The sequence below is a fragment of the Ctenopharyngodon idella genome, chromosome 22, assembly GCF_019924925.1.
Source record: "Ctenopharyngodon idella isolate HZGC_01 chromosome 22, HZGC01, whole genome shotgun sequence".
In the NCBI taxonomy this organism is placed as follows: Eukaryota; Metazoa; Chordata; class Actinopteri; order Cypriniformes; family Xenocyprididae; genus Ctenopharyngodon; species Ctenopharyngodon idella.
In genome coordinates, this window is record NC_067241.1 from 24,496,294 (window position 1) to 24,519,494 (window position 23,201).

General features: G+C 37.7%; 1 protein-coding gene across 12 annotated transcripts in view; it reads left to right on the forward strand.

Annotated features, from left to right (window-relative positions):
• The window catches only part of rgs19 (regulator of G protein signaling 19), a 50,277-nt gene extending 28,943 nt beyond the window's left edge, over positions 1 to 21,334 (forward strand). For 7 of the 12 annotated variants that reach the window (XM_051879317.1, XM_051879320.1, XM_051879321.1 and 4 more), the window contains 4 exons: positions 7,487 to 7,626; positions 11,294 to 11,377; positions 11,531 to 11,765; positions 16,522 to 21,334. In XM_051879317.1, the coding sequence (XP_051735277.1) occupies positions 7,487 to 7,626; positions 11,294 to 11,377; positions 11,531 to 11,765; positions 16,522 to 16,710 (648 nt within the window). In that variant the 3' untranslated portion in view covers positions 16,711 to 21,334. The remainder of the gene's footprint in view (positions 1 to 7,486; positions 7,627 to 11,293; positions 11,378 to 11,530; positions 11,766 to 16,521) is intronic. The other 5 variants (XM_051879318.1, XM_051879316.1, XM_051879325.1 and 2 more) reach the window with 2 other exon arrangements.
• The last annotated feature ends 1,867 nt before the right edge of the window (positions 21,335 to 23,201 follow it).

Here is a 23,201-nt window from a genome sequence, read left to right on the forward strand (position 1 = left end):
CGTCTGCAAGCTTACATTCAGATCTGCCTCCATCCAGTCAACAACCGATGGATTGAACCAAGTCCTCGCCCTACATATTTTTCTTTTTTGATAATACATTATACTCGAATGTACATCATTAAATGGAAGGAAAGATTTGTAGCTACTACCATTTCATCACAACTTTAACATTGACCATTTATCAGTTATGTGCCAGAATTTTAATATTCAGAATAATATTCAGATCCTCTGTCACTTATTTGTAACAGCAGTTTTGTATATTGACACCTAGTGTGGATGAAGCATCACACACTCTTAAAATAAATGTTCTTTATTGGAATCTGTGGTTCCATGAATAACCATTAACATCCATAGAAACTTTTCATTGCACAAAAGGTTCTTTATAGTTGAAAAAGGTTGTGTAGATTATTACGATGTTCTTCACACTAAGAAAAAAATTAGGGATGCACGATATATCGGCCACCATATCGGTATCAGCCGATATATGTTCATGGTCACACTTTAGTTTAGGGTCCAATTCTCACTATTAACTATGACTTTTGCCTCAATAAACTCCTAATTACTGCTTATTAATAGTTAGTAAGGTAGTTTAGGTATTGGGTAGGATTAAGGGATGTAGAATATGATCATGCAGGAATTCATAAGGAATTAATATGTGCTTTATAAGTACTAATAAACAGCCAATATCCTAATAATATGCATGCAAATAAGCAACTAGTTAATAGTGAGAATTGGACCCTAAACTAAAGTGTTACCATGTAAAGTGTTACCATCACCAATTTTTTTAATGTTATCGTTATTGGCCGATAAGAAAATTTGGAAAAATTATATTAAAGCCCATAAATAATGGATTATTTCCTTCAGCTGAGACACAGATGCGCACTGTTCGTTATGGTTTTGAATTGCTTGAAATATGATTAGAATCATTTCAAAACTTAAAATACAGTTAAGTGCAACGTGCAGCACAAGTCAAATAGGCTACATAAAATTATAATGGGAACACAACTGTAAAACAGCAAACAGCTCAAACAGCAATGCACAACATTGCACAACAACGTTCTTTGGATTTAGTTACCGTGTTTCAGTGCGTTGTCACAGTGAAGAGTGCATCCACAAAAGGAGTTACACATTCTGACTAGCACGCAACTTAGTTCAAGTTCACTTGTGCATTTGTGTCATTTTGTGCAGATATAAGTTGTAACATTATGTTTATGTTGCATAAATATCCGATTAATCTCATGTGGGATGCATTAATTAACCCTCTAATAAAGCACTTCCTGGTGTTCATTCAGCTCTTCAGCTTCAGCGCACACAGCTAAATATTCATTATTGTCAATGCAGAGGCTATTCCATTTTATTTATCCATGGCACATGCATTTTGATTCTTTATACGCAAGTAATGTTGTCCAATGTTGGCCATAGGAGTGTAAAATTTATTTAAAACTTACACTGGTTCAGACTAGGCTATGTTTGATTTATGTTGAAGTGCCTGGGATATGGCTTTTAATAGTGAGACTTTTTTTTTTGTAATCAGGCTCTCAAAAATTATATAAAAAATTGGATTTAGATTTAGATTTATGGGGCAACATATCAGTTATCGGCTTTCAAATTTAAAAGAAATATCGGTATCCCTAGTGCATGCCTAAAAAAATGGTCCTTTTGTTCACAAAATGATTTTGCCATGGCATTACTGAGAAAACCCCTTTTAGAACCTTTATTCTTAAGAGTGTACCAAAGCTAATGTTTTCGTTTACTAGATGCCATTTTATAAATACCTTATTCGCAGGTGTATTTGTGATTTATTTATTAAATAAAAGTCTCTCATAATGGGACAGTTGCATCTCAACATGGTGGCCATCATGAGCGGACAACCTGCTTCAGAACCCTTCAAAGGGCTCCATACTCCTGGTTTCTTCCATAAAGGCAGACTCTCAAGGACAGGGACACAGTCTGCCACATTGTGCTGCCATTTTGGGTATGAAGTGCTACTTCCCCGTCACCCTCACGCACACTTCCTCTTGCTGTTTTAACTTGCGTTTCCTCATTATAGCGAACAGCTTTTCCAGGCTGGCACTCGAACTTGTAGAGACACTCAGGGGTTTGTTGTTGGTTTTGCCAGAGGCTGTGGAAGTTTCTAAGACTGTGGAGCAGTTGTGTGTCTGTGTGTATGGAAGTTTGGATTTTAAAACGCTCTCCATGCATATGAATATGACCGTGCTCTCTGAAGTTGTCATTAAACAACACAAAAGCCTTTTGTTTTAATGCTGTGTGGTTCTCTTTCCCTTCCTCAACACACACACATACACATGTACAGTATGTTTGTGTGTCTATTGTGATGGCATTAGAGATATTCAGCATGAAGTGGGACAGGGCCTCTCTATTTACAGCTGGCCCAAATGTAATTGGAAAAGAATTATGGCTTAGGCCTTTTAGAGAATTAAAAATAACCTCTGAATTGAGAAGGTCATATGGGGGGGGGGGGGGGGGGGGTTAAACACACCACCCCACTCTCTGTTCCACTTTAAAGGAATGTTCCGGGTTCAATACTGGTTCATTCTGTCGATTACCGCAGAAAATCATTGACTTGTCTCTCAGTTTGTAAAAACAGAGAAATCACATTTATTGTAATGCACATTTGTGCCATTTCCAGTCAAACTGTCATGTCAAGTGCTGAAAAGTGTGAGAATATATATATGTTTTCAAATTTCCTATATTTAGGATACATAAAAAGCTAGCTAAGAAATTAGTCTGACAAAGAAGTAATCCGTTTTAATCCAAAAAAAAAAAATATATATATATATATTATTTTTTTTTTTTTAGAACCAAGCGTATTGTACACAGAAGAGTTCACATAACCCAACATGTTAGGGATATATAGAAAAAACAACAGATAATTACAGAAAAACTTTGTACATGTTCAAGAGAATTTTAGATAGTTTCCAAATAGGTTTTAATATCAATTCCAATTCCAAAAATATGTTTAACGTTTAAATTGTTCAATTTTTTTCCATTCCAATTGACTTTATGAATACAATACTGGGCAATCAAATCCAATAATTATTATAATTAGTAATCAAATCCACTTTAAAGACTAGATTTTCACCATCTATTGAGAAACATCTCATCACATCAACTTCTACAAAATTTACAGAAATCCTAGCTTCTTTATGTAAATAAATTTCAGTTTTCTCCAAAAGAAAAATGTACCTTAGGAAATTTACAAAATAAGTTACTAATGGTCTCAATACAGTAATGGAAGAAGCACCCTTTAAATGTGGTTGGTTTATACATTTGTTTATTTGGGTTACTCTCAGGTTAACCCAGTCTCTATTGTATGTGTGCTTGTGGTGGCAGAAAGTGAACTACTCCCATATCGTGTGATGTATCACAATGGCCTAACCAAGGGCGTAGTTCTGGTTTGAACATTGGGGGTGTTGAAGTGTGAACCGTTTTAGAGGGGTCCCAGGGCACGATCACTTGTGACACCCCTGATATACTTCAAACAAAATTGAAGAACGAACTGATGTGACGTCATTTCGAACAAAATCAGGCCAGAACGAAGTTCGTTTTGGGAGTTCGAAACGGCTTGCCAAAGTGAACTCTCATGAAAAGTTCGCTTCAGCTGGTTATCACCTTCGTGCTACCATTGGTTCGTGACGATAACGTAATAGGAGGTGTGCGCTGAGGCTCCACCTTCTTTTACATGGAACTCTTCTCTGACTCATTTCATCTGTTGAGTCCGTCGAGTTATGCTTTCTATAAAAATGCTGTTTTTGTTGTTTATTTTGTTACTGAGAGGAAAGCGCACTTATTTACATATTCATCTAAACGCTGCTCTCAGCAGTGTGGGCGGCGTCAGATGTTCGAAAACAGTATATCGCTGCTCACGTATTTAGAACTTCGTTTTACCCCTAAACGAAGAACGAAAAAGAATTTAGTTTGAAGTATATCGGGGTCTTAACACTCTTCTTCTGTTCCCTGCATCTCATTTACCTGCTCTTTTACCTCATTATTGTCACTCACCAGCCCTGTGCCAAGACATCTAGGCTCTGATTGGTGGGGTCAGGTCTTATGTTCACTGATATCCTGTAGTCTTCATTCTGATTGGCTGCTTTAGGTGACAGGTTGAGTCTTGGCCTCTTTTAAAGGTGGATTGAGAGTGGAACAGAGGTGGGTAGAGTAGCCAAACATTGTACTCTAGTAAAACTACTTCTAAAAATAACTACTCAAGTAACAGTGAAAGTAATAATGCTAATAATTACTTGAGGAAGCGTAACAAAGTATCCAATGAGAAAACTACTCAAGTAGCACATTACTAGTTACTTTGGATCTAATTAAGGAAAATTCCTGAGAATCCTGAACCAGACTACATAGAAAGCTGTAAGTCAAACCTCTCATTGAAAGTCTGTCTATTTTGTTTATATAATGCAAAACCTGGGTTCACATGAAGCAGCATGAATTGACACACAAAAGTATTACCAGCTGTCAAGATGCTCTGTTCTGCTGTCCAAGAGGTTCTGAATTTTGGAAGCAGTATAGCTGCAGAAATCAGCTCTGGCTCCTCCATGACCTCTCCAAAACGTTTCAGGATTCCCTCTTTTAGGGCCTAAGGAGGGGTTGACTTTACAAGTATGACTCCAGCCTCTTCAGCTTGTCCAGCATGTGGAAAAGAGTTGGCAGCAGAAAACCCATATGGACAGATGATTCCCCTTGGAATATTTTGTGGGCCATTGCTTCATTACAGCAGCGTACTCTGCGAAAAATCCCATTTCAGCTAGATTCAACCTGCACCATGAATCACAAATAGTAAATAATAATAACGATAATAATAATGTAGTTTAGCTGTGTGATAATAGGGTAGACACAAACACACTATAAACATTAAGAATATCTTTTAAATGCTAACATGTCTTGCAACTTACGTTTTTATCTTTAATGCTGTTAATACATTTCGGATTGCTTATTCTCCTTGTTACTTCTGGATGCCCACCACCCTTTCTACAGCAATGAACAGTGAGTTCCAGCGGGTCTGATTGGGTTGCAGGAACTGAAATTTACACTCATATTCCACAGTTTCAGCCAAAGGCTGACTGTCACGATTGTGGTCTTCTATGTTGATATTCTGTTCTTTTTCTTTAGTTCCTGTTATCCTGGTTACTGATTATCTCCTCGTTTGTTTCTATGGTTACGTATAATTACCACCTGTTAGTTATTATGTTCGTCTTGTATTTAAACTCCCTGCTATGTTCAGTCAGTTCTTGTATGTGTTTAGTGGTTTGCGATTTCCCCTACATTTCCCTGTGTGTTCCTGAGTGTTATAAAGTTTAAATAAAGACTATTCTGAGTTCCCATTCCACCTCGTCGTGCGTGCTGCAGACCAAACCGTTACACTGACCTGCTTGTTTTATTCCACAATGCACTGCATTTTGCAAATGCTGACCATTACAGTCTCTTGTTTGAATCATTTCCAGCCTGTGGCATCAACAGTACTATTAAGACTGAGAAGATGGCATGTACACTTCTGATGTCTGGGAAGTTGGTATTCCAGGCCTGAGTCCTCATTCAAAATAGTGAACACGTCTTGGTACTCCACCTCCAAGTCACTTTCATCCTCATCCTGTGAATCCTGTGCGTCATCTTTTTTCTCCTCCCCATATACTCGAAAGTCCTTCAAAAAGTTTGAGCCACTCTTTGTAGTCATCATCGTAAACTTTCCTTTGATTTTGAGTATATTTCCTCTAAAACTGCAGCAATGACATCAAATGTGTGTGAACCTGTCATGCGTCTGCAAGCCAAGGCTGCCGAACATCTTTCTAAAGATGTTTTTGTTGACCCAATGGCAGGTAACTGCGCTGCCTGGTTGACCAGAAGTCTACTGTAGTAGAGATATAATCAACATCATTTAATTTCTTGACAAGTGTACTTTTCATATTTTCAGACGCATCCTGTATTTTGAGATGTAATATTTTCCTTGTCATGACTGTGCACTGAGGTTGCAAGGTTTCTATAATTTTCTTAAATGATGGTAATTCCATGACAGAAAATGGCTGGTTGCCTTCGCCCACAAAATTGACCAGCAGTTTGTCAACTACTGCCTGTGTTACTCTTGTAACAGGGGTGGAAAAGGCACTCATTATTGGATTTTTCTTTGAATGAGGTTCATCAAACACAGCTGATCCTCACTTTCTGGACTCAAAAAAGATTTGTATACACCTTTAACTTATTGGGGTGAATCCTCTGATGAAATAACAATAAGTTGCCATTGATTACAAATAATATGTAATTAACAGTACATTAGGTTTTATCATAATTTATGGTTTGAATCATCTATTTAATGGTAATTATTCATATACAGGTACCTTCCACAGAGTAGTCAGAAAAAAAAATAGGCTATTTGTATTTTTCATTTAATAAAAATAAAATGGTTATAAATAGTGTGAATGAATAGTGTGTTAGGCTAAATGGAGCTCTACAGTTTTCAATAGTTAAATATTTCCCTTTAAAAATACACTATATAAAAATACATACATTTGTACATATTTTCGATATTTATGCTAATATCCAAAGCTACTTACACTACAATTGAGGTATACATTTTATCAGTTACAGTTATGCACTCCTAAGAAATACTGCAGCATAATACACCATCAAGTTTTTATTCTGAAAACGATTTTTCAAGTGGCACATAACCAGAGGGCAGTTCTAGGGCGCTGTGTATGAATGTAAGATGTCATAAATGCTGCTTAGTTTGCATAATTTAGATCATTTGAATGGATATAAAATGCGCAGACATTTGGAATAAAATTTAAATGCGTGTTGTTTCTAGAGTTGACATATTTATATTTATCAAGTTGGAGCTGGAATTCGTGTATGTAGATAGAGCAACTTGTTGTTGGCATCACATTATTTTTCACTGCTTGGAATAAAAAGATCGATTGGATATGGGGTCATGGATGTCCTGCCTCCATCAATACGAACTCTTCATTCCACTCGGCCATATCGTCCAGAACTGAGCCCGCTTAAAAGTGAGCGGTTGATGCTTACGCATTCAAACCTCACAGCGTAGCTTGTACGTATGTAGCCTGTACATTCCACCTGTATTTAACAGATAACAGGTGGAACGTCACAGAATGTTGTGAAGTAAAAGTAAATTTCTGTAATTAAAAATTAACTTGAGTGTGAGTATAAGTATGGCCAGTTAAACCTACTCTTAAAAGTACATTTTTAAAAAACCTACTTTTAAAAAAGTTACTCAAGTGAATGTAACAAAGGAAATGTAGCACGTTACTACCCACCTCTGGAGTGAAAAGGCTAATATTTGTCTGTTTGTCAGAGGATTATGACTATATGGGGTTGTTTAGATGGACCGATTATGACCTCATGACCACGTGCATGATAATTTCCAAACTCAAGTCACCAGATGTAGAGGATTTCCTGTGTGTGTGTTTCTGCACGGGGTTTGGTATTTACTCTTAATATGTATCAGTACACAGGCCCTGTCCCGGCAGACCGCGAGTCTCCGATGACGCGGAGCGAGACGTCCCCCAGCCGCGCCCAGCATCCCTCCCCCACACAGAAACCCAACACCTGCTGCTTCTGCTGGTGCTGCTGCTGTAGCTGCTCATGGTACGACCCACTCACCTGTCTCTGTCTCCACATGGTACATTCCACTCATCACCGCTGCTAGTCTTACATTCCACGCCCATTCCTTCACAGAGATTATATTCACCTTCATATAGAGTGCTGTGGTGAGGACGTAATTTTGTAGGCCAACTGGAAAGTTGGATTCCCTCAACAAAACCCAATAGGATATTTCCATTGGCTTTTGGATTATTGTAGAAAACAAGCTCTGTGACCAACAACAGATTATGATTCTTTCACATTTTGTTTAACATCTTCACAAATGAACACAACTTCTATACATTTTTGAATCACCAGAAGTTAAAAGCTAAACATAGGCTATAAACAAACGACACTACGACCGCATTACTTCAGTGTCACCACCATTAAGCTTCTGACAACTCTTTAAGTCTTTATTAAAAAAAAAAAAAAAAAACATTTTCTCTGAAAGTTTGCTTTAGAATAGTTTGCAAGAGGACGATTATAAACACAGCAAGGCTTTGTAAACAGACTAGTGTGTAGATGAGTTTACCTTTTCAGTGTGATTGTTTAATGTCCCAGATAACCTCTATTGATCCATTTAGCCACTTGTTAGCAACTGCCTTTTAAAGAAATCACAAAGTGGTATTACTGATTTATTTTATGTCGTAGAATATAACGTGAAAATGTCTTGAGCTTGTGTTAACCACAGACCTTATTTCAGGCTTTTAACCAAAAACCCATTCAAAAAACCCATTGACTTAAGGACGATGGAACCGGAAGTGCTACTATGCTAACTTAATTCCAGGTTTTGGACTAGAAAAATATATCATCTATGCAACACCCTATTAGCTTGTTGTATAGATCGTCTCAGTTGACATTAAAGAGAAATGTAAATATATTTCTCTTTAAGTCAACATGAACTCAAAAAAGACCCTGTTCACTTTCTTAAAGGGTTAGTTCACCCAAAAATGAAATTTCTGTCATTAAATACTCACCCTCATGTTGTTCCACACCCGTAAGACCTTCGTTCTTCTTCAGAACACAAATTAAGATATTTTTGATAAAATCCAATGGCTCATTGAGGCCTCCATTTACAGCAAGATAATTAACACTTTCAGATGCCCAGAAAGCTACTAAAGACGTATTTAAAACAGTTCATGTGACTATAGTGGTTCAACCTTAATGTTATGAAGGGACGAGAATACTTTTTGTGCGCCAAAAAAACAAAATAACGACTTTAATATCAACAATATCTAGTGATGGGCGATTTCAAAACACTGCTTCATGAAGCTTCGAAGCTTTTCGAATCTTTTGTTTCAATTCAGTGGTTCGGAGCGTGCATCAAACTGCCAAAGTCATGTGAACCATTGAAATTTCAAAACACTTAAGATGTAACAAAGCCTTGTTTACTGAAATCACTTGACTTTGGCAGTTTGATACGCGCTCCGAATTGTTGAATAAAGTTGTTATTTTGTTTTTTTGGCGCATAAAAAGTATTCTCATCACTTCATAACATTAAGGTTGAACCACTGCAATATATTTAAATACGTCTTTAGCAATTTTTTGGGCATCTGAAAGTAAATTATCTTGCTGGCAATGAAGGCCTCACTGAGCCATCGGATTTTATAAAAAATATCTTAATTTGTGTTCTGAAGATGAACAAAGGTCTTACGGGTGTGGAACGACATGAGGGTGAGTATTTAATGACAGAAATTTCATTTTTGGGTGAACTAACCCTTTAATACATGTTCCTGGTTTTATTGTGCACAGTTCATCAGTGCACGTTATCCTAAAGAAATAAAATGTTTGTTTTCATAATATTTCATCAAACTTTAATTACTTTTCTTTACTGCTGTTTGGGGGGAAATAACATTAACCAATAAATATCACAGTGTACTTTTTACAATGCAATCAAATCCCTGTGCAAAATCAATCCTGCGTTATTTCCGACCAAATATTCAGTTTCACTTGGAAATACGCCACAATAAGTTGAATTTGTTATGAAGCTCTCCCTCCTTCTGTCATATCAAGATCCCTCATCATCACCACATTCAGTTATTTTTATACTTGTGTGAATGAGATGTGATATGTATTTCAGTATGATAAATTATATGTGTTTGTGAGTACAGGTATGCACATATGCACATTCATTTGTGTGTGTGTGTGTGTGTGTGTGTGTGTGTGTGTCTGAATGAGTGAAATTCAAGTGTACTGTTAGTCAGGAGAATAAATGTGTTTAAGATTGCTCTCGTTTCATCAGAAGCCCTGGAGGAAATAGGAGCTATGTTCACACCCACACATCTTTCACACACTTATTCACTCGCACTCATTCTTCAAGCACACCTGCTGCACATAGATATTAGTAGGGATCCAAACTCTGATGCCCTCTTAATGACAGAGCTTCATTAGAACTGCTTCTGTAGATTCTTCAGAAACCAATTATTTTTAGTGATGCAAAAAGCCTTGCAGCACAATCCGTGTGGTCTAACCGATTGCCAAATGAATGACTCTTATGAACTGGTTCTTTTTAGCATTTCAAAGCCATACAGTGCAGCCAGTGTAGTCTAACAATTTCTGAACAAATGATTTTTATGTTCCAGTTCTTTTTAGAGATTCAGAACCATAATGCAACCAGTATAGTCCAATCGATTCATTGAAATATTACTCTTCTGAACAGGTTCTTTTTAGTGATTCAATGCCATACAGTGTGACCAGTGTAGTCCAATTGATTCCCAAACTAATGACTCTAATGAACAGGTTTTTTTTAGTGATTCACAGCCATACAGTGGGACCAGTGTAGTCCAAGAGATTCCCAAATGAATGACTCGCATGAACTAGTTCTTTTTAGTGATTCAAAAGAATACAGTGTGACTAGTGTAGTCCAAATAATTCCCGAAATAATTACTCATATGAACTGGTGCTTTTTAGTGATTCAAAATACCAGTTCATGACCAGTGAAGTCCAACCAATTACAAAATGAATGACTCTTATGAACCTGTTCTTTTTAGTGATCATAACCAATCAGCATGATCAGTGTAGTCCAACCAATTCATGAACAAATGGCTCTTATTAACAGGTTCTTTTCAGTGATTCAAAGCCATACAGCCAGTGTAGTCCAACCGATTATCAAATGAATTACTGTTATGAACTTTTTTTTGTTTTTGTTTTTGTGATCCAAAACCATACAGAGAGTCTCTGGACTCAAACTGATTCCCAAACTAATGACATTAACCTGGTTCCTTTTAGTGATTCAAATCTGTACAGTTCAATTCAAAACCATAAAGTGAATGACTCTCATTAACAGATTCTTTTTAGTGATTTTAAGTGATTTGTACTCCAACTCATTCCTGAAATGACTCTTATCAAGCGGTTACTCTTATGAACCAGTTCTTTTTAGTAATTGAAATCAATTTAATTAGTGTATTCTAACTGATTCCCAAAACAAGTGACTCAGTGTTTCACTTAGTAATTCAAAGCCATATGGTGTGACTAGAGAAGCATGAGACAAAAGTTCATAATTATATCAGTATAATTATATAAATTAAAAAATCCTCTAGGCTCACATGAATTTACCTGAACATGAAGTTGAAGGGCCTTGCATGTTATATGTGAGTGTGTCGTCTGCCTGTAGGTTGTGTTGTTTTGTTCAGGCACTGCTGTTATTTCTCAATGCCGTTTTACCACCTTCTAGTCTCACTGTTAGGAGTGAAGATGACAAGCGTGGGCGGAGGAAAGCCCAGGAGACAAAGCTGGAGCCCTTTCCATGTGAAACTTGGTGAGAACACACACTTACGCACAGTTACACATTGCCATACACATACAGTCCCATATACTTTTTTATCACGAGGGTTGAGCTGTTTCTCTTAACCAAGTTATCATGGATTATTATGTTTATTATGTGCCTAATGTCTCTTTCTCTGTCTCTCAGCCCCAAACCGACGATGGAGGAGATTAAACAGTGGGCGCAGTCTTTCGATAAGCTGATGAAGAACCCGGCAGGGCGGAACAAGTTCCGTGAGTTCCTGCGAACAGAGTACAGCGAGGAGAACATGCTCTTCTGGCTGGCCTGCGAAGACCTGAAGAAGGAGATCAACAAGAGTGCCATCGAGGAGAAGACGCGATTGATCTATGAAGATTACATCTCGATCCTCTCGCCCAAAGAGGTACACACACACAGTTTTTCACCCATCTCTAAGGAATATTTATCGAGCAGTGATTCTCTGAGGCCCACTATGGGACCTTAGAAAATTTCAAAGGGGGCTGCAGGATGAACTAATTTAAATTAAACTCTTTTTTTATTAACGTTTTATGTATGAAAATAATGTAACTGAATTAAAATGCTAAAACATAATGATAAATTGATAAACTGCAAGGATATTTCTTCTTTTGTTTTTATTGAAGAACATACAGGTCTTGAAAAGAGTTTGAAACAAGCAACTTTGGGGCTTCAGTAATTGTTTTGACAATATGGGGGACTTCAAGTTAAACAGGCTGAGAACCACTGATATAAAGAGAAAGAGGCAGTTCTGCGGGTTGTGTCCTCTAGGTTTAATACAGGCAGGTATCTGTATTCTCTCCACATTAGCGCTATACTAATCTAGTAGGCTAATATGTTAGCTTGCTACAATCAAAGTAATTTAAAAGACACTAACATATTTTCATGATTACATATAAATAAGTATGTACATCCTTTCTAATCAGCCACCGAATACAATGTCCATAAAAAGTCCAGTCTGCAGTAACTGCAATGGAAAGATTGGTGGCTGTTCTTTATCACCTCTGTCTTGTCTCTCTTTTGTGGAATGCAGATTTCAGCCTCTCTGCAAGTCTATGATTGGCTGCATTCTGACCAATGAGAAGTGACTAGGGCCTGATCTTTAAAAACTAACCTTATTTTGAAGCTTGACTTGAACTTAACACCACTAAACGTTTAAGAGATGATGTGTGACAAAGAAACAAGGCATGAAGGAATTCTGCCAGATGAAGCTTAATGTTTTAAAGGCTCATTTCCTGAAATACAGGCCTCTAGCACCATATGTGGCGGTCGATCCTGCTTTCTATTATGATCTGTTTATGTTTTGTCTCCTGTCGTGTGAGACAGCGGGGTGTGCGTGTATTGTACACACTTGTTGCATTCTCAGTGCGCACATGTTCTCCTGGTATGTGGATTAATTCATTGTGTTGACACGTTAAATGTGATATTTTGCCTTTTTCATCGGCGTCAGAACTCACACCTTTCAACTTCGCCACTTTCTAGAGGCAGCTGAGGAAAGCGTACTTTCTAGAAGTAAATTAAGGAGCAAAGGTTGAGCAAAGGAAGCTATAAATTGATCCCGGTTGGACGCTCTACTGTAAAGTGGTTAAATAAATAGGCCGTAGAGTGCAAGAGGGAGTGAGTGAGTTCGGATGGATGAGCTTTGTTTTGCCCTGAGCTCCCAGTTTCAGTACTTGTACACTCGAGTGTCTATTATGAAATGAATCAAAGAAAAGGAATCATTAAATAGAGTCCTGGAAGAAAATAAACTAGAGAGGTCAGTGTAGTAATAGTCTCAGCCCATGGACTTACGGTGTACAGGTTTGGGAGGTTTATGGAATTGAATTTTAAAAGATATTCAAGACATTTTGAGGCACACTACCATTCAAAACTTTGGGGTTGGTAAGATTTATTAATGTTTTTGAAAGAAGTCTTTTATGCTCACCAAGGCTGATTTTGATTATTGAAATTATTTTATTCATTTGATATCAATTTAAAATTATTACTCCAGTCTTCAGTGTCACATGATACTTCAGAAATTATTCTAATATGCTGATTTGATGCTCAAGAAACATTTCTGATTATTATCAATGTTGAAAACAGTTGTGCTGCATAATAGTTTTGTGGAAACTGTTATACATTTTTTTCAGGATTGATGAATAGAAAGTTCAAAAGAATGTCATTTATTTGAAATAGAAATCTTTTGTAACATTATAAATGTATTTACTGCCACTTTTGATCAGTTTAATGCATCCTTGTTAAATAAAAGTATTAATTAAAAAAAGAATGTTACTGACCCCAAACTGTTGAATGGTAGTGTAGTTACGTAGTAACATTTTTTTTTTAAATTATTGTTTTTTGTACATTTTGTGAAGACTGATGTCATGCCAGACTGTGTCATTTTTCCACTGAGCAACCATTATACTACTCTGTGGGTTACCTTTTAAGGGAACTCATGCTGTGTTGTAAGTTTACGACATTATGGGAACGCCTCTGTGTGATTGCGTCTTGAAGCATGTGTAAAATCAGTCCAATGGTGTGACGAAATAGGCGGTTGATGTCACGACCAGGAAGGTATAAAGCACCCCCAAACCAAACAATGTCAGCTTCTGTGTCTTCAGCAAGCAGTCTGTGTTACTCTGTCTGTCATATTTGGTGTTGTTTGCCACTTTATCAGTGTGTGTATATATATATATATATATATATATATATTATGGCGCAGCAAGCATTTAGAGCATGTGCTCCTCCTTGCCCTCGTTTCATCACGGGCAGTGATACACACGTTCTTTGTGAGTTGTTTGGGAGCGGAGCATACACGGTCAGCTCTCGAGGGAGATGTGTTCACTGTGAGCAGCTGCCGCTGTGCATACTCCGCTCTCGCCTGGCGCTCTTCAAGGAGAGCGCCCAGGCTCGTGTTGGAACAAGAAGTAAAAGCTCTCTTGGTCAAGGGGGCCATAGAACATGTTCCTCCACCAATGAGAGAGTCCGGTTATTACAGCCGGTATTTCATCCTTCCAGAGGATGGGAGGTTGCGTCCAATTTTAGATCCATCTAAATCGTGTGGTCAATAGGCTAAAGTTCAGAATGTTAACTTTAAAGCAAATCGTGACTCAACTCAAATAAATTGCCTGGAGATGATGGCTGTTTTTCTGGCAGATCTAAAGGGCCATCATGTTCTTGTCCAGTCCAGTCCAGTCATCAGGGGGGCCTGCAATCACTCCTGCTTTACAAACTGCCGCACCAGATCCTCCTTTGGGCCCAGGGGAAGTTACTGTCTCTGAGGGCAGCTTATTTCCCTGGATGCCTAAATCAGGGGGTGGACTCCCTGTCGAGACAGGGGCTGAGGCCCGGGGAGAGGAGACTTCACCCTGAGGTGGTGGGTCTCATATGGAAGAGGTACAGCCAAGTGGAAGTGGATAATTTTGAGAGATTCCGATCAGGAGGGACCTTCTATCTCAGGCGAGGGGCTCAATATTTCACCCCCACCTAGAGTTATCGAACCTCATAGTGGCTGATAGAGGGTGGTTTATTAGGGACCTGTTAGTATCTAATTTCCTCAATGGCACTTTGAAGCTCAGGCCTGCAGCTCACACAAGGGTTCTGGCATGGGATTTGGCCTTAGTACTGGAGGGCCTTTCGGCTGCTCCCTTTGAGCCTATCGAAGAGGTTTCAGAAAAGTTTCTGACCTTGAAGTCTTTATTTCTGTTGGCCATTACATCTTTCAAGAGAATTGGGGGATTTACAAGCCCTTTCGGTTTCCCCTTCGTGTTTGGAGTTTGCACCTGGCATGGTGAAGGCTTTTCTTCACCCTCTGCCAGGGTATGTTCCTAAAGTCCCCAATAATGTGGCCAGATCTATAGTGTTGCAGGCATTTGTCCTCCGTTCAGACATCAGACAAGGAGAAATTAAATCTGCTTTGCCCTGTTAGGGCGCTTGATGCTTACGTTCACAGAGCTGCCATGTGGCATAAGTCTGCTCGACTTTTTGTGCTTTGGGTCAGCCAGGAAGGAGTACCCAGCATCTAAGCAGAGAATGAGCAAGTGGGTAGTCGAGGCTATTTCTCTTGCTTATGAATTGGCCAGTCAGCCTTCTCCTTTGGCTGTTCGGGCCCATTCTACCAGGAGTATGGTGGCTTCTAAAGCCCTGCTTTCGGGTCTTCTCTTCATGACGTTTGTGCAGTGGCAGGCTGGTCCTCTCTGCACACTTTTGTCAGATTTTATGAGCTTGACCTGGGGTCCACTCCAGGGTCCCAGGTGCTGCAGTCCTAGTTGTGCTCCAAGCAGGATCAGCAATGCATAGTGGGTATTAACATTCCAATAGTGTTGCAGCACGAGTTCCCTTGAAAGGGAACGCCTCGGTTACAACTGTAACCTCGGTTCCCTGAAGGGGGAATGAGACGCTGCTTCGCCCTGCCATACTTCCGGTGTGCCTGTGACCGACTTGCTTCAGCCTTTCAGAAGCTGACATTGTTTGGTTCGGGGGTGCCGTCACACCATTGGACTGATTTTTCACGTGCTTCAAGATGCAATCATGCAGAGGCGTTCCCATAGTGTCGTAAACTTGTGACGCAGCATCTCTTTCCCTCTTCTGGGAACCGAGGTTACATTCGTAACCAAGGCGTTTTCTATAGGTTATCTTTTTTCAGTATGGGTTATCTTGGTTAATGTTCTTATTTGCATATTTATGAAGTTAATGAGACAAGTATTATAAAACCTGTATCTCTATAAAATGATTGTACAAATACTCATGCAGTGATCATGAATGACAGGAAGAGTAATCAAAATTCATTGGTCAAAAAAGGGTGATAAGAGAAGCGTTTAATGTCACTGTTGAACATCTTTTATGTTTTCCTCAGATGCTGAAACTAAACATGTAAATGTAAAGTGCATTAATATTTAATGAGGTAAGCATAGTTTAGTTTCAGTTTGGTTGATTTGATTCTTGTATATGGAATTTGAAAGACCTTCATAACATAATAGGGGTTAAAAGTCTGAAACATTGTTTAACCCAGGCTTAAAAAGGCTTAAAAACTCTATTAGCATATAAACGACTATGAAATTATTTCTTTCTTTTTTTTTCTTCTTCTTTTTTTTTAAAGCAATTTATTTTAATATTATCCTTACTATGTTGCTCAACATTCACAATGCTCTTTTTCTGTCTTGAAGGTAAGTCTGGACTCTCGCGTCAGGGAAGTGATCAACAGGAGGATGCAGGATCCCACCCCTCACATATTTGAGGATGCACAGCTGCAGATCTACACCCTCATGCACAGAGACTCCTACCCACGATTCCTCAACTCCTCCGTCTACAGATCACTGGTGCAGGGAGGGTCGCGCTCCTCGTCTGAGTCATAGAACCCTGACCCCCTCCTCTTTCTCTCATTCTCTCCATCCGATTTCTCCCCATTTCTCTCCATCTCACTCATTGCACAACCACTCGAGGAGAAAGTACTCCTTTTTTTGTGTCGTCACGAATGGATTATCGTTTTTGTTTTTGCTTAGTCCATGTTCCTCTCTCATTTTTGAGGGAATCCCTCATTTCTTCTGAACCTGCACAGACTGAAACTGGAAGACACAGGGTTGAAAATGCAGTTTTCATTTGTCCAATCCTTTTTTTTTTTGCCCTCGTTCCAGCATCAACTACTGATTTTCACAGCCATTTTTTTTTCACGCAAACATGCTTCGCTACTTGTATTTTCTGACGTCTCTAGTTGAAGAGAGCTGAGAGGGCCTCTGCAATAACATACACTGGAGTGGCCTGACCAGTCTGATCCTCTCTCCTCACCCCGACCTGTCCACTGTCTGTGCTCTGATTGGCTCTTTGAGGCGAGAAGATTGGTGGCATTGTAAAAGAGAGGGACAGCACTTTTTTCCAGGTGCTAAACAAATAGGTACAAAAATATCCACACACTATTTTGAATGCAAATCAATTCTCAGGCCCAGGCGGAATCTGCGGACCTTTCCGGATTTTCTGCACTGATTTTAAGGGAAAATCTGCGGAATGAATTTAAATATGGTAAAAAAAATAAAAATAAAATAAAATTGGGGTGCATAGTATTTTGTAAATGTTATGTTTTAGATTTCTGTGTATACAGATTTCGTTTGGGCCTGTTGATTCCAAACAACAGATATCAACAACATAGGAGAGAGAGAAGGACCAACAATTTTAGAGATATTAAATAAAACAAACATGAGAGAGTTGAGAGAATGCCATGGTCTTAATTAGACTGGTCACTCACATTTTAAAAATTAGTTTTGTAATGTTATTTATTTTATATTTTGTTAAACTGTGACCTGATTTGTTTTTCTTGTACAAAAATTAAAGAAAATCTGAAACATATGCGGCATACCGAGCAAACTGTTAGTCCTGAGTGCTCAATTGCGCTGTATCTCTCTCTCTCTCTCTCTGTCCTCGCTGTGTTTGAGCGCATGAATGTTTCTGAGGTTGTATGGTGTGAAAATCACAAGTCTCTCTGGCGCCTCCTGTAGGCAGTTTCAGGTACTGCAGTTCTGCAAGCCGTTTCGCTTCAGTTCTGCGAGCTGTTTCTCAATGTTCCTGCCTTTTCTTCAGTCAGAAAGGCAAAAGCAAATGCTCTTAGTCAACATAAAATCAAAAATAACTTTATTTAACTACTTTGATCAGTGCACGTCAGTCTTTGTAAACTTCTAAAAGCCTCTGAAACAACTTTCTAAAATTGCCTAAAATTATGGCAAAATTAAATGTAGTAATTTAATCCCCAATTTATGTTGTTGTACTAAAAGTTGCAGCAATAATAGCGAATAACGACACATTTGAATTTAAGCGTTACCATTGAAAATCATTTTAACATCTTGCTTTTTGCCTTATCACGTCATCACAGTGTTTTTCTGTCTGTTTTTCACACAATGTACGTAAGGAGAATATCTCTTATTTGTCAAGATTGTTTGTCAGAATAAGTATTTTATAGTATTGTACAGGTACCTTTTAAAAAAAGACGCCATTAGCTGCTGTAAAATCCATTTTAAAGTCCTCTCGAGCACACATTGATTTCACTGGTCCAGTACACTTCATTTATTCACATAGTGTTACGTCTGCACTCGTGCTAAAACTCATTTCCTTTACAGATGCCTTCAAGAGCCTCTGAACCCACTTGATATTAAAAAAATAGTAGGAATAACGGAGAGTAACCGGTTTGATTGATGTTAACACTGTGAGCTGTGATACCACTCCATATTTATGGATCACTAAATATTTCATAATGTGAATCTGAAGCCAACCAGTACTGTGTGAGTGGGTCCACAATAATAAAGTTTTGTTATAGAGTTAATTTTTTTATATCAGCACTGATCTGGAAATCTGGTGTTCATATTTCCCCTAAACATTCTCCTTCCTTAAGCAGTTCTTTTGGTTTGAGCAAAGAAGTCTTAATATCAGATCTTTCATTTCACATTGAAATGAGGTAAATCATCCACATCCGCCTGGTACTTCCTGGTACTTTCAGGATTTGGTTCTTTGTAAATATATACGTATAGCAAATAAATGTATATTGAATTAAGGACTCTAATGATGAGATTTCAAGAGTCGTGTGTCAATTTAGAGGAACTTCATGTACTGTAGTACCAAAAAAAAACAAAAAAACATTTGATGCCTTTATTTTTTTTTCCCCCCATCAGTTGTGCATGAAGATGTACATTTTGGAATATGTGTGTAAAATATGTGTGTATATGGTTATATATGTACATGAACATATATTTAGTATTGCTCTTATTGTCCGACATGATGTGACCAGTCTAACTTAAGCCAGATAGAGTGAGTGAGTGTGTGTGTGTGTGTGTGTGTGTGTGTGTGTGCATGTGTGAGTGTTAAAAGTTAAGTGAACTTTCTTAAGACAATAGGAGAGAGATGTCAATGTCATTGCGGCCTTTGACAGCAAACACTCAATTACACAGGGATATGCACAGTTACTCAAAGCTCTTTAAAGACACGGTCAATGAGGGAAGCTTGCTGGTGGACCTCTTAACATTTCACATCACTTGCACTTTGCGTTCACACTGAAAGCGATTTAGAGGTCACTGTAATGTACTGTATCAGCTGATCAAATGAGCACCTCTGTTCACTCCTATTGGTTGGTCCTGTTTATTTGCATAATGTTAAACTGTCACTCACATCAACTCAAATTGCTAAATAACATTGAATGTTACTTCAGATTGCTTTGCAAATCGCTGTCAGCGTGAACACTTTGTAACCAATGTGATTCAACAGATTTAAATGTTCCCAAAACTGATAAGCTGATGAATTTCATATTATGGCTGCTATTAAAATTCTATACTATTTTGTCTAAATAAATTTTAAAAATAAACACTAAAATCAATTGGTTAAATGCTACAATTGAATTTAGGCATCACAACATTATAATGTACAGTATGAAAAATGGATATTCATTTATGTATATTTGATCATTTAGTGCCAAAGATTCCATTAATCAGTGATATTAAATTATTAGTATTTTTAAAGATTAATCTACAGACAAATAGACATAAATTTAAGATTTATGTAATAGAATTGCATCTAAAAAATTTATCTATTTGGATATTTAATTGGGTTTTAAAAAATCAACTTAATGTGATACATATTTGTTAGTTATACATAAATGAAACAGGAAAAATTTCTGCACTCAAAAACTCATTTCATAATTTATTGCATCTATTTGACTTTATTTAATTAATAACATTTTCAAAATGCAGTTATTCAAATGGCTTAGAATCTGCATAATCTGTTAATTGTGAAATATGAACATGGTTCATTCAAATGTATCAGATTGAAACAAACTGGATTTATTGATCTGTAAATCTGGTTATTGCGTATTTAAAGCACATTGAGTTTATTAGTACTATTAGAGAAGTCTTACCTGTTTAATTTATGACTGACAAATATCACATTAAAGGGATAGTTCACCCAATAATGAAAATTTTGCCATCACTTACGCAGCCTCAAGTTGTTCCAAACCAGCATTGAACACAAAAGAAGAATGTTGGTAACCAGACAGTTGACGGTAGCCACTGATTTCCATAGTAGGAAAAAAAAATACTATGGAAGTCAATGGCTTCCATCAATAACCAATATGGTACCAATATATCATGCATATAGAAAGAACACAAAATGAATGCATCGCAACACGTGCTTTGTTATAAGAGTGTTTGAATTTGTTGTATCACTCACTAGCAACTGTCCTCTTTCAACAGCTGCACAGAACAGACAGACTTTCACAAACTTGTATTTGAGACAGGGACTGTGACCTAGAGCTGCTTATGTTTACATACATTTCTTTAAGGTGCCAAAATTAATCTAGCCTTCTAACAGTCTCAAACAAAGGACATTTGCGCGGAGGAGTGAGTCTGTCAGTAAGTGATGTGTTTCCATCATATGCATTATGTCATCATCAAATGGTCTTGCCGGTCTTTGTTTCAATATGTTTTGGTTTTTTTGTCACCTCACATGCTAGCCTCAAGGTCTCGCCATCTCATTGGCCTTCCCTCACTCTTTCTTATGTTCTCTCCGGTCACTCTGTGAGATTTGCAGTGCCATGACATACAGCAGTGAGATCGGTCCCTGACTCATGGACTTCTATGGACACTTATTTATTGACATTAGCATTATATTTTGTATTAAAATAAATCAAGTTATGTTTTAAAGAGTATGTTTATGGATTTCTGGACCAATTTTTTTTTTTTTTTCTTTTTTTCCCCAAAGTCTGTGACCATTACTGTGTAACCTCCCCTCGCCCTTGGGTGCCATAGCAGGACGCCCTCTTCAGGTTGTGGTTGGGGCCGACTTGAGGTCCCTTTTAATCCAGGCCAGCTCATTGCCGGAGATGAATTAATCAAGAACCCGTCTGTAATATTCCATAACCTCTGACTTGGTTGCAGATTTTTTTGAATGTTTTTTAAAGAGAAGATATGACTATAATGATAATAATAAAGATGTTTGTGTTATTATTCATTTACAGCTTGCCAAGAGATTTAATTTTTCTGCGGCTTCCAGAAGGGCTTTTCACACTGTACTCAACCCTTAACTGCTTAAAGTCACTATAAAAATCAAAAATGACTATTCCTATTCTTTATTGCTGTATTTATTATAAACTATTTATCTGTGCACATCATATTTTTTTTAAAATCTATGTGCCCTCGTAAACTTAAATCAAAATAACTTCTCCTCCCCTCATCTTTTCTCTGATGACGTTTTTCAGCGCGAGGGCGGGACAACCTGTCACTCACATGACATTACAGCAATAGCAAAACACGATTCTATCAATTTCCGATGAACAAAATCAAGTCCCATCCTACATTTTTTCTTGTTCAAGAAACTATTTCAATCGGATATATGTCACAATAGGGAAGAAAAGACTATCACAACTTCAATTTCATGCCAACTTTAAAGTCCAAAGTATAGACCTTAGTTAGGGTATACACCATATTGAATTTAACATGGATGAAATCCATGCTGTGAGGGATAGACTTACAGTTTTTACAATGGCAAGCACTAGATCACGTAATTGAATGAATCAAACTGCCAAAGTCACATGATTTCAGTAAACGAGGCTTCGTTATGTCATAAGTGTTTCAAAATTTCAATGGTTCACGTGACTTTAGCAGTTTGATACACGCTCCGAACCAATGATTCGAAACAAAACATTCGTAAAGCTTCGAAGCTTCATGAAGCAGTGTTTTGAAATCGCCCATCACTAGATATTGTTGAATAAAGTTGTTAATTTGTAAAAGTATTCTCGTCACTTAATAACATTAAGGTTGAACCACTGTAGTCACATGAACTGTTTTAAATATGTCTTTAGTAGATTTCTGGACACTGAAAGTGTTAATTATCTTGTCAATGCAGGCCTCACTGAGCCATCGGATTTCATCAAAAATATCTTAATTTGTGTTCTGAAGATGAACAAAGGTTTTACAGGTGTGGAACGACATGAGGGTGAGTGATTAATGACAAAATTTGAGTGAGCTAACCCTTTAATGTTATGAAGCAAAGAGAATATTTTTTGTGTGCAAAAACAAAACAAAAATAATGATTTTATTCAACAAATTCGTCTCTCCCCTGTCAGACTTGTACACAGTTGACGCAGTGAAAGCATTTTAACCCTTCCATGTTTACGTCTGAACACCGACTCATTATTGGCCGGCTCCTGCGTCAGCATCACACTCATGCATCACGCTGCTCACGTGAGGAGGCGTTGGCCAATACTGAGCCGCCATTTTGACGTAGAACCTGGAAGCACTGCAACGAAAATAGCATAGTCGAATGACAGGGGAGAGACGAATTTGTTAAATAAAGTTGTTATTTTTGTTTTGTTATTCTCGTCACTTCATAACATTAAGGTTGAACCACTGTAGTCATGTTGACTATCTTGATGTTTTTACTACTTTTCTGGACAATGAATGTCATAATTTCGTTACTTTCTATTGAGGATTAAAAAAAAAAACGTCTTAGATTTCATCAAAAATATCTTAATTTGTGTTCTGAAGATGAACGAAGGTCTTACAGGTGTGAAACGACAAGAGGGAGTAATTAATGACAGAATTTTTATTTTTGGGTGAACTAACCCTTTAACCCACAATTTACAAATTCTACCTATAATCACTAAACCAGTCAAGTATACGAATAGTGTGAAATATGGAATAGAATAACATTAACCCAGGGTGCAGAATCACATGGGCTTAATTTTAAATGTGAAAAGCCCATAGGAAAGTAATATGATCTATTGTATCCCTCTAAATAGCATTTATACTTAACTTGACCCCCTTCTGCACATCTGGTTTAACTTTAAGGAAGTTGACTGGGATGCAAGGAGCGTTTG